General features: G+C 49.4%; 1 protein-coding gene across 1 annotated transcript; it reads right to left on the bottom strand.

Annotated features, from left to right (window-relative positions):
* Window positions 1-1,085: 1,085 nt before the first annotated feature.
* Window positions 1,086-6,560, bottom strand: LOC114071467 (lymphocyte antigen 6E-like). Its single transcript, XM_027909300.1, has 3 exons — window positions 6,509-6,560; window positions 2,221-2,340; window positions 1,086-1,297 (listed from the first exon to the last, which is right to left on the bottom strand). Exons 1-3 carry the CDS (start codon window positions 6,558-6,560, stop codon window positions 1,086-1,088), a joined length of 384 nt encoding a protein of 127 aa, XP_027765101.1.
* Between the last annotated feature and the right edge of the window lie 4,706 nt (window positions 6,561-11,266).

The raw sequence follows: 11,266 nt of genomic DNA, 5'->3' as shown, positions 1-11,266 counted from the left end.
TGGCTGGCTGCCCTCCTTCTCCTCTGTGACACTCCCAAGCCTCCCACAGAGCTTTTCTGTGTCCCCTCAGCTGCGGCTCCCGCGGGGAGAGGAGGGAGCCGAGAGCGGGGAGGGCGAAGCAAGGAACAAAGCCCGACACAATCGGCGGTTTCTGTGCCAGGGAACGTGGTTATTGTAGCAACCAGCTCGAAAGCTCTAAATGACTGGGCTTGGCGACAGCTGCGAGGTTGGTTTGGCCCTGGAGGGAAAATAAAAAAATAAAAAAAAAAAAAAAAAGAAGAGGGAAATAGATATGGGGATGCTTTTTCCAGCTGGACCAGGTCCAGGAGGAGGCAGCGTGAGGGCAATCCCTCCCATCTTTTCCCTCTCTCAGCCACCTTTTTTCTTCTCTGCCTTTCCCCCTTTTTTCTCTGCCTTTCCCCCTTTTTCCTCTGCCTTTCCCCTCTTTTTTCTCTGCCTTTCCCCCTTTATCTCTGCCTTTCCCCATTTTCTCACGTGGCTGATAAAGGATGGTCATTTAAAAATGTGATAATACCTCGAGAAGACCAAAGAGGCAGAAACTGCTCCCCACCGGGGCTGGAAAAAATGTCCAAAATGCCCAAAATGCTGCCAGAAAAAAACAAAACAAAACAAAACAAAAAAACTTTACCTCTTCTTCCTTGTTCCTAAACTGGTGTGTTCTCCCCAGACTCCCTGTGAAAACAAGATCCTGATCATCCCTCTGTGCTGGCAGAGCCATTCCCCCTGTTTTATCCAGGGTGGGCTGTTATTCCTCACGGTGCTTTGAAACTTAAACAGACAAAAAGGTGCCTTCAAGGACCTCTTCAGAGCAATAAAAAATTGGCAGCCTGAACGTGTCAAAAGGCTCATCTTTGATGGGTTTCCTTGGGTGAGTTGAGTGTCTGGGGACGCTTTGGATTCAAGCAGGATTAGGGAATCAATAGGAGTTCAGCACCCAACTTATCCAGGCTCTCTCAAAAATCCCAGGGGGAAGCTGAGCCACAAAACATCGATCTCCGAGAGAGGAAATTATCCCACTTTTATTTCAGCCAACAAAACCGTCCCGGGGAGCTTTTCCCAACCCGTCACAGTCCACACGCAAAGATGCAGGTGACACTGGCCAGGACACCCAGGGACATCACCCCAAAGCTGCTTTGCTTGCTGCTGGCTCCATTCACGTTGCACAAGGGTTTCTCACAGCAAGAAACCCTCTGAGAGCTTTGGTTTTGGTGCTGACTTGCTGCCGGGCACGTTGGAGAGCACATCTTGGAGATGACGTATTTGGGCTTGTTGGGCTCTAAGGGAGAAGAGAAGGGGGTTAAAAAAAAAGGAAAAGCAGGATGTAAATATCATTGTTAAATTGTTTTCATGGCTAAATGTGTGCTGGGGAATAAAAGGAGGGCAGGCACCAATGCTCAAGGCAAATTTCATGGAATGAGTCACAGAATCTTGGAATGGTTTGGGTTGGAAGGGACCTTAAAGGTCATCTCATTCCAACCCCCCTGCCACAGGCAGGGACACCTTCCCCTAGCCCAGGTTGCTCAGAACAACATCTAACACTTCCAGGGGTGGGGCAGCCACAATGTCACGGAATCCTAGGACTGTTAAAGTTGGAAAAGACCTTTAAGGTGATCAAGTCCAACCATGACTTGGTCCTCTGCTCAGGACCAGCGTCAATCTGGCCACGTCCACCCTGTGTGTCCACCAACATCATGCCGATCCTCTCTAGGCTCCAGGTTTCTTCTGTTCCTGAAGGAATCAGCACCTGTGGATGCCTTTCAGTACAAGCTTCCCGAAGTGATGCCCAAGGTGGGTCACTTCCCACCAGGATGGTTTTCCCTACAGCACAAAACCAGGGGGAATGTTCTGCATGACCTCAGGTTTGGGCTGAGAGCACCTTGGAGGTCTTTGAGGGCACAGACCTGAAGGATTGTTCAGGGCACAGGGAGTCAGCCATGGAGCAGTTTTGCCCAAAAACTTCTAAAAACAGCTCTGGGGGTGAAAAATGCCCAGAAACTGCCCCCAGGCTTGAGTTCACTCCCTGGTGCCTCTCGACCTATCTCCAGCTTTCCCCACCTCCCACTGCAAAAGGGAGCCAGGAAAGGTCGATTTCTCCTTAACAGCTGGTGATCAAGGCCTATTGTTTCCATGACTGGGATGAAAGCCCAATCCTGGGGCTGCTCCTCTGCAGAACAAACAAGGTGCTGCTCAGGAACGTACTGGTTCTGACGTCCTTCCTCACGGTCACGCAGTATCTGTCCTCCTTCGAGCACATGGAGATGGTCAGACAGTCCTTGTTGGACTCCTGCTCTTGGCAGATGTAGCACATGAATGGATAAGCTGGGGAGAAAAAGAAGCAGAGAAAGCACATGACGTGGTTTAAGAACCACAAAAGCTGCAGCCCAGAGATCTCCATTTTTCTTGTTGGTGAATGATTGTGTGCGGGTGACCACTGACTTTCTTTATCCCTTGACCCGTGGCAGTTGTGCTAAATCCCTCTCTGTCTCATGTGCCTCAGGCTGAGGAGTGTTATTGATCTGTTTGCAACCTCTGGGAGCAGGAGATGTGAGTGGAATTTGGGGATTTGGGGCCTTTTATGCTGGAGATTATTGCCGAGCAATAAGTAGTGTCTCCGTCCTCGGGGCTCTGCCACGTGAGTTGCCAGTTCCTGCCCAGTGGTTTCTCCCAGGCAACAGCAGGCAGGGCTTGGCAGGGAGAATTTGAGGGTGCCTGTGGTGTTGGGAGGAGGTGGACAATGCCCAGTGTCCTACTTGTCCTTCATCTGGCTCAGACGCTGCTGTTACATCTCCTTTCTTGAGGTTGGACGTAGCTCACTGACCTGGCCTGACCTCAGTTCTAGGAAGTCTGGAGAGAGCTGCCAGATGCTCTGCCAAGCTCCTGTTGTGTTGTGAAACAGAGAATGGGTGGAAAAGTCTTAACCAAAAGCCTGGCTGAGGTGGTGAAGGCAGATTTGGTGAGATAGTTCATATTTGCAACGCTGGCGGAGGGATTGGCTGCAAGGTCCCTGTCAACAATTTACACACTTGCCCTCAAAGCCAGAACGGGGCAGGACAGATCTCTGGAAAGTAAAGAGAAAGAGGAAAACCAGCAAAAATACTGTCTGGATGAGAGAGGACACCAAAGTGTCTGCTGGGCAGGTGGTTTGAAGGATTTCATGGTGGTGGTTTAGTTCTGGACTCCCGAAATCACCCGGAGCAAAGCGGGTGGTTTTGTGGGAAGGAGAGGGGAGAGTTTTTGCAGGGAAGCAAGCACAGCACCACATGAGCTGCTGTTAAGCCTGGGGACAGTCTGTGAGGGTGGAAAGGGCAGAAAGCAACCCGAGGGCACGTTCCTGGGAGAGCAGCTTTGCCCGATAAGAAGCCGGCAGTGAGAACGTGGAAGGACAACGAAGGTCAGACCATTAAATGAGAAGGTTGTGATGGAAGGGAAGGGAAAAGTCCTCAGTTGCTGATCCTGTGAGGGTCAGAACAATGTGAATCTTTTTTTGCTTTGTTTGTCACTAGAAGCTGAATTTTCACGTCCAGAGTAGAGGAGACTCAGTGGGGTTTTGCCAAATTTTTGGCACAGTCTTGAGTGATGCTGTTTTGGGCAAGAGCAGGAAAGACAAGCCAGTGAAAATGCCCCCAAATGGGTGCAAAGCAAACGTGGAAACCCTCTGACTGGGTAATTCCTGCTGATTAGAGGTCAAACCAACTGGAGAAAGGCAGCTCCAGAGCTCTGCTGTGGGCTCAGGTCTGTCCAGCATCATCCCTGGAGACAGCAGGGGTGGGATGGAGGATGAACATCATGTTCTCAGAAGGTGCCAAGGACAACAAAGGTGAAAAGACACTGTGGGTAGAGTTCTATAAGTGCTGCAAGTAGAGCTTAGGAATCCTGGGCTGCATCCAGTGTGGGCAGCAGGTCAAGGGAAGGGATTCTGCCCCTCCAACCCCCTCTCGGGTGAGACCCCACCTGCAGAGCTGCCTCCAGCCCTGGGGAACAGCCCAGGAAGGACAAGGAGCTGCTGGAGAGAGTCCAGAGGAGGCACCAAAGTGATCAGAGCGATTGAGCAGCTCTGCTGAGAGGAAAGGCTGGGAGAGCTGGGATTGTTCAGCCTGGAGAAGGGAAGTTTTGGGGTGACCTCATTGTGGCCTTCCAGGACCTGAAGGAGCTACAAGAAATGTGGAGAAACAAGTGACAGGACAAAGGGGGAATGGCTTCAAAATAAAAATAGGTTTAGATGGGATATTAGGAGCAAATTCTTTAGTGTGAGGGTGGTGAGGTCCTGGAAGAGGTTGTGGAGAAGTTGTGGCTGCCCCATCCCTGGAAGTGTCCAAGGCCAGGTTGGGAAGGACTTGGAGCAGCCTGGTCTGGGGGAAGGTGTCCCTGCCCATGGCAGGGGAGTTGGAATGAGATGATCTTTCAGGTCCCTCCCAATCCATTCTGTGGTTCTGTGATTCCATGAGTCCAAGATTTTTTGATTCCAAGTGATTTTGATGGATGGATGTAATAAAAAAGCAAGGAAAAAAAAAAAAACCAAAAAATGATGAAGTTCAACAAATAGAAATGAATCACACTTGGATGAAAATTAGACACTCGAACATCAGATGACGAACAAGTGGTTGGGTTATGATCAAGCACCGGGTTCAAACAGCAGGAGTCAAGAGTGTCACATTCCAGGGATGGAGACACACGTCACCCAAGGGAACACAGGCACAGTGTCATGTGCAAGATATGCAAAGTGGCCTTTCCACCCTGGCAAAGCCCCAGCTGGAACACCGGTGACCAAACCCGGTGCCCAAATATGTCTGCGGCTCCTCAAAAACCGCCCAGAGCGTTTGGAAACGGGGAGGGCAGAAAGAGTCTGACCACAATCCTGGAAATGTGACCTCCTAGAAAAGGTTGGAAGCCTTTGGAGTGTTTATTGGAAATGGGAACGTGCCGAGGGAGGGCACAGTTACCACCTTCCTGCCGGAAAAAAGAGCAGCAGCGGAGGAGAAAATAATAAACCAGTTTATAAGTCCTGTGGTGAAAATAGGGGAAGAACTGTACAAAAAAGGGATGCCGAGGGATATTAAGACTAAATTCCTAAAAGCCTGAGAAATTCCAGGCTGTGGGATCTTCCTTGCTGGAAATTTTCAAGGACACCTTGAAGAAACATCTGCCTGGTTTTGTTCAGCAGCAAGGACTTGAGGTCTTTTCCAACCTTGAGGGATTCCTGTGGAAAGGATCGTGACCTTTTGAGATTTCTTCTGGACACAGTTTAACTGTAACAGTGAATTTATAGGTGGAAAAGGCGACAGACCCTCTTTGGTGGGCTGAAGGGTCAGCAGTTTTGATCAAAAGTTGGTTATTGGGGGTATTGGATGGGACCCCAGATGGGTGAGAAGGATCGAACAAGTTACCTCCATGTTTTCTGTTGTCCCTGTTTTAGGCCAGAGAGATGCAACCTCTTATTCTTGATCTACACCTGGCTAGGAAGGTATAAAAGCCTGTCCTTAAATCCATTTGGAACCTGATGGCATCAACCCACTACGCCAGTGAGGAATCCCACCAGGAATCTGTGCCTCCAGAGTCTGGGATCTTCCCATTTTATCCTGAGGATGTTGCTTTGAAAATTACCCTCTTCTGTCCATTCTGTTGGTTCATTCAGGAATCTTTTGGGGCACAAAATCCCTTTGTATATACACACATATATATATATATATTTTATAATAAATACTCCTTTTCCCACCCCAAAACCGGCGAGTGCTGCAAAACCCTCCATCCCAAAAATGTAGGAGTAAGGGGGCTGATGCATCAGAGAGCAGGAATTAATGAGGTGCCTCTTTCTCAAGCCCTGCTAGATATGTATCGTGGTTTCTGGGAAACCATCAGGTGTGGGGCAGATGTTGGCAATCTGGTCACTGCTCCCACGTGCAAGGAGCTGGTGGAGCAACACATGGAACAGTCCCAGGAGGAGGACACACATTCCCAGCACCTCAGACTTCCCTTTGGGAGAAGGATACCTTTAACATGACACAGGCACAGGGGGAGTTTCTCTCACCTCTGCCTATGATTTAATCTATAAAATTCCCACTGTGTTGCACTTCCTAGGGTGGAGGACACGTGGCAAACCACGTGGATCACCGCAGTGGAGGAAGCAGAAGTAGAGAAAAGTCTCTGAAATGCTCAACAGCTGGTGTTAATTTTAAAAAAAATTACAGGTTTTTAAGCTTTCTGGCACTTCCAGCTTGCGGCTTTTGGGAAGATCCCACAGACCACTGCATGGATTCAACCTGGAATCCAACTGGAGCTCTGTCACTGGGAAGAAGATTAATTTATCAAGACCTTATTTCTGCATCGAGCTGCCGTGCAAAAGGTCATCAGTGCAGCTGCCAAAGGCAGCTGATGGCAACAAACCCCCCCAGAATCGGGGGCAACCCCCTAAATTTTTGCCACCTGCAAAATTTGTCCTCCCCTTCTCCGTGACCCCCGATGTGAACTCGAAGAAACAGTCGAGGCTCACCTTGTTGCACGCACAGCACGGCAGCCAGCAGGGTGACGAGAGGAGCCCTCATCTCCAGCAGATCCTCCCAGCAGCAACTGGGAAGGTGTTTTTGGAGGGCAGGTTTTATACCCGTGGATTGGCAGCAGTTTTACAGGTTCCCGCCGGTGGACACCCACTCAGCCCACGGGCGTGGGGTGTTTCACGTGGGAGTTCTCCGGGCTGGAGCCCTCGGAACAACCCGGCACCTTGGGGGGAAAAAAAAATTCCCTTTCAGCAACAGCAGAGCCCTGGGGGCACAGGGATACAGTCCCAGCCATGACTTTTTCTAATCCCTGATGCATCAGGGTTTGTACTGTTCCTTTCCCCGAATCATTCACCAGGAGCGGGCTCAGACTCTCAGCTGCCTTCCCTTAAATAAAATCAGCCTGTTTCACACCTCGTTAAATCGTCTGATGGTTGGTAAAACGGAAGAATTGCCTCCGATTTTCATGTCACTCCTCGTTTCTTTATCAGTTTCCCTCCCCTTAATCCCTCTTCTCTTGCTTGTAATCCTCAAAAACCCCCGTTCACTTTTTATTTCATCAGCTCTAGCTCCTCTTTCAGGGATCCTTCAGAGGGACTGATTTTCTCCAGCAGAAATCCAACAGTTTCTCAAATCAGACTTCCATTTACGGAATCAGAAATTGGCTCCCTGGAATTGCAGCTCTGCTCTGCAAAGAGCCATCTCTCAAACTGCCTCTTTTTTTAATTTCTCCCCTCTCAACTCCATCCTCTCTCCTCTGAATTTCTTAAAAAATGGTTTCTGACAGTCTGGGGTAGAGGACCCCGAAGATGCATCAGGAGTTGCCATCCCAATAGAGCTTTTTCCAAAATCAAATCACTCCTGGACAGCAGGTAGAGCAGAATGTGCGAAAGAAAATATTGTCAAAACCTCCTTTTTTTTTTTTTTTTTTTTTTTTTTTTTTTTCCCCTGGCAATTGCAGAATAACTTCAGGAATTCCCTGAATGCAGCCACCAGGAGGGGATTTTTATCTCTCTCTGAGGAGTCATCCCCACACTGGATGATTTCCTCATCCATGGGAATGTCAGATGCTTTTTTTTTTTTTTTTTTTTTTTTTTTTTTTTTTTTTTTTTTTTTTTTTTTTTTTTTTTTTTATTTTATTTTTTTCCCCAGGCCCTCCTGATCTCCTCCTGGAACGGCGTCATCCAGTGGTGAATTCCAGGGTTATTCCAGCCTGATGCCAAACTGGACATTCCCACTCTGGGGTTTGGAGGTTGCTGAGGTCAACAAGGACCTGGTGACAATCAAACCCAGCCTCGTGCTGCTCAAGAGGGCAACTTCTATAACCGAGGGTGTCACAAACAGGTTCTCCTTCTTAATTAGTGGGTGTGGCTTCTTGGTGGGATTTTGCAACGAGGATACAAGGAAGAAACCATTTCCCCCTTATTTTTGCTCCTGGTTATCCCACAGACTCCTGTTGGCTTTCGGAGAATCATAGGCTGGGCTGATTTGGAAGGGACTTTCAAGGTCATCTCATTTACCTCCCACTAGACCAGGTTGCTCCAAGGGCTGCCCAACCTGGCCTTGAAATGCCTTGTTGAGTTTCCCAACACCCATTTTACTCCTACAATGAACCTTCCTGCAATAGGAGCAAGTCAACTTTGGAGGAGAGGTAATGTTAAAAACTCCCCCCAGCACATCCAAGGCGGGGAAATTTGGGTTGGAAAAGAGCTTTTCTACGTCAAAAATTTATCTGGGAGCCTTTTCCAGGACATTCATGCCTTCCTTGGTGTACTGACACTGTAATATTCCCTCTTCCCAGTGTCTGGAGAGTGGAAAGAGAGATTTCTTTCTCAAGAGGGATGATTATGAACCTCAAAAGCGTCACTTAAGGATCCAGAAAGGATCCTGCAGGCACACCAGGGTCACCAAGTGAGGAGCAAGACTGAGGAAGACTGGAACTAAAAAAACCCCAAGGAAGCTGAGTCACCTCTGTGGAGTCATCTCATCACCATCCATCTGGGAAAATTAAATGGATCTCAAACTGGAGCCGTGATTTGGCAATGGACCTCAAACTGGAGCTATCAGTTGGCTGTGTGACAGCAGAGCAGCAGTGAATTTTGGAGAAGGGTCACTTTCGTCCCTTGCCATGGCTTCCAGGAGCTTTTCAGACCTTGCTTTGGTCTTTTGGATCCATCCTATCTCTTGCTTTGTCGTTGAGTCCCTGGGTGTTGGTCAGATGTGGACAGAGAAATGGGGAAAAGGGGGAGAAATCTCACGTTGTGAGGGAAAAGGTGCCCAAATTATTCAAGGAGAGCAGAAAGGCAGCACAGATCCTTCACAACTAACGGTGATAAAGCCCTGAGTGAAGGAGAAGAAGGGCCAAAGTCAAAGCACCTCCTAATTTAGGCAGGGCAAGGCCTCCCTGGCTGATGCAGGACTTGGTGCAGCGACTCAGAGCACCAAAAACCGAGCTCTTGTATAATCCACAGGGAGAGGGAGGCAATTCCCTCCCAGGACCAATCCCAGCTGTTTGAATGAGACTCCCACCTCCTTCCCAAGAGCCCTCCATCCATCCCAGGTGGCTCTGCTGGGCAGCTCAACACCCTCAACGTGCCAGGAAGGTGAAGCCGTGGGATCCGACAGAAATGCTGGGCAGAGGGATGTGGGATCAGGAACCGGCACCTGAGAGGGAGACGTCACCTCAGGACTCCTCAGGGAGGCAGGCAAAGAGTCTCCCCTTACCCAACACTCCCAGGGAGGGTTCTCCAAGGGAGCTTCCATGTTTTTTTAGGATCTCCTGTGCCTCAGGGCATCCGAGCTCCCATCTCCGGACAAGGAGCTCGAGTTGTGGGTCAGCCTTGGCCCAAACCCATGGGCAGTAGGGAGTGGAACCTGTGGGATCAGGGAGAAATCAGGCAAGAATCAGGGTGTCCCACCTGCCTCCTTCTCCTTGGCCATGCCAAGTTCCTTCCCAACCTAAAACAGAGGCACCTGCCAAGTTCAGGCAGCACAAGAAGACACGACCTGGTTTTAAACCTGGTTGCCGAGAGCTGGCCCGAACTCACAAGCTCAGCACAACAAGACCTGGGGCCTCAATAACCCCAGCTTGGCCTTTCCCAGTCCCTAAGGAATCCTAAACCTGTGGAGAGGCAAAGGCTGAGAATTATTCCAAATAGTTCAGTTGTTGCCACGTTGAGATCTGGGCATGGGGCAGAATTTGGCCACCCAAGGCCACGGGACAGCTCTTGGCTCGTGTAGGGTGGTCACATCTGTGTGTCACTTGAGTATCTCTGAATGTGGCAGGAGGGGAAGAAAAGGGAAGAGGGTAAATCTGATGGAAGGCTGGATAATAAAACCCATGAGGAGGAGGAAGAGTCTCAAGGCTAAAAAGATGGATTATCCTTGGCCAACCTGGGATTTACACCCAGGAGAAAGCACTGAGCTGAGGCTGTAGGAAGAAAACAGAGGTTGGGTGGAAAAACTGGGATTAAGAATGGATGAAGAAGCCAATGAGGAAATCTAGGAGAGAAAACAGCCAGGAGTGCAGAGCTGGGGGTGGGATGTGGGTGGGAGGAAGGGCTGAGAGCAAGTGGGGATGAGCTGGTCTTGAGGTCAAGTTTCCTTTGAAAATCTGTTAAAAATACTACAGATGTGGCTATTTCTGAGCAAACACCCATCAGAGGGAGCAGAACACGCAGCTGCTCTCCCCGTGACTCGAATCCACAGAGGGAAAACCAGCTGGATGAGCTGCACCCAACTAATTATCCCGGGAGATCTTCCTTGGGGCGATCCATGGGGAGAGCTGCCCCGCTCGGGAGAAAGCAGCTCACCCTCCCCTGACTCACTTTGGGAGGCTCTGAGTGAGCAAAACCCTCACTCCTAAGATTTTCCACAGGGAAGGGCAGTGCAGGGTGATGAGTCCCTTCAATTTTACCCACGCTGCCAAACCTAAAAAGATTTATGTTCCGAGTTCGTATTTTGTTGCAGATGAGGCTGGAATTTCCAAACTCCAGCGGTCTTTCCTGATGCTTTTCCTTTCAGCACCGTGCAAGGTGCTTTCCTCCCCTTTCAGGATAATCCTTAATGCCCATAAAGCAATTTCCACTGGAAGATCTTCGACCAGTTTAAAGAAAACTTAATGCTCTAGTTCCCTTCCCGCGGAGTCCTGCCCTGGCCCCTCTGTTTGCTGAGCAGCTGACCCAGGAGAGGAACTGAAAGCAAGTTAAACAGAGTTTATTCTGAAACAGAGTCACAAAAACTGACATTTCTGCCAATGCAAAAAAAAAAAAAAAAAAAAAAATCAAATCTGGGGAGAGGCTTCCAGAGCAATTTGAATATATTCCAGCATTATTCCCGTCCACTTGCAGCCTCCACTTTCATTCCTGCTGACATGGATGCATCCAGCAGCTCCTCCCCACGTCCCATGCCACACAGCCACACGAGAGAATAAAATAACACTTTATTGTGCCCAGTTGCTGCTTAACAACTCTGATAGTAAAGGCTTCCTCGGAGCAAAACGAAAAATGGTATGAAGGGGGGGAAAAAAAAAGGCACAAAATGAAGGGGGAAAACTGCTCTGGTTTAGAAATGCCAATAGCAGGAGAGAGATGGGGGTACACGGTGCCCGTGGGGGGCTCCACATCGCTCCTTTCTCTTCCAAAAATACCATTTTGAGGTAGGGCAGTGCCCCTGGGTGTTGCCATCAGGGCAAAAACACCTCCTGATAGGACATGACCTCCTGGGCGCGGCAGAAGCAGGGTGACCACGCAAGG

Source organism: Empidonax traillii, unplaced genomic scaffold (assembly GCF_003031625.1).
Source record: "Empidonax traillii isolate 1590-97213 ecotype Southwest subspecies unplaced genomic scaffold, ASM303162v1 scaffold2032:size71793, whole genome shotgun sequence".
Classification (NCBI taxonomy): Eukaryota; Metazoa; Chordata; class Aves; order Passeriformes; family Tyrannidae; genus Empidonax; species Empidonax traillii.
The sequence above is the reverse complement of the archived record's forward strand: the minus strand, read 5'-3'. Positions and strand labels throughout refer to the sequence as shown.

Excerpts from the sequence above, each read along its gene's own strand:
- LOC114071467 (XM_027909300.1), bottom strand. The coding sequence starts at position 6,560 with ATGAGGGCTCCTCTCGTCACCCTGCTGGCTGCCGTGCTGTGCGTGCAA. Across the intron at positions 2,341-6,508 it reads CGTGCTGTGCGTGCAACAAG|CTTATCCATTCATGTGCTAC; the intron begins GTGAGCCTCGAC and ends TTTTCTCCCCAG. Across the intron at positions 1,298-2,220 it reads GAGGAAGGACGTCAGAACCA|AGCCCAACAAGCCCAAATAC; the intron begins GTACGTTCCTGA and ends CTTCTCCCTTAG.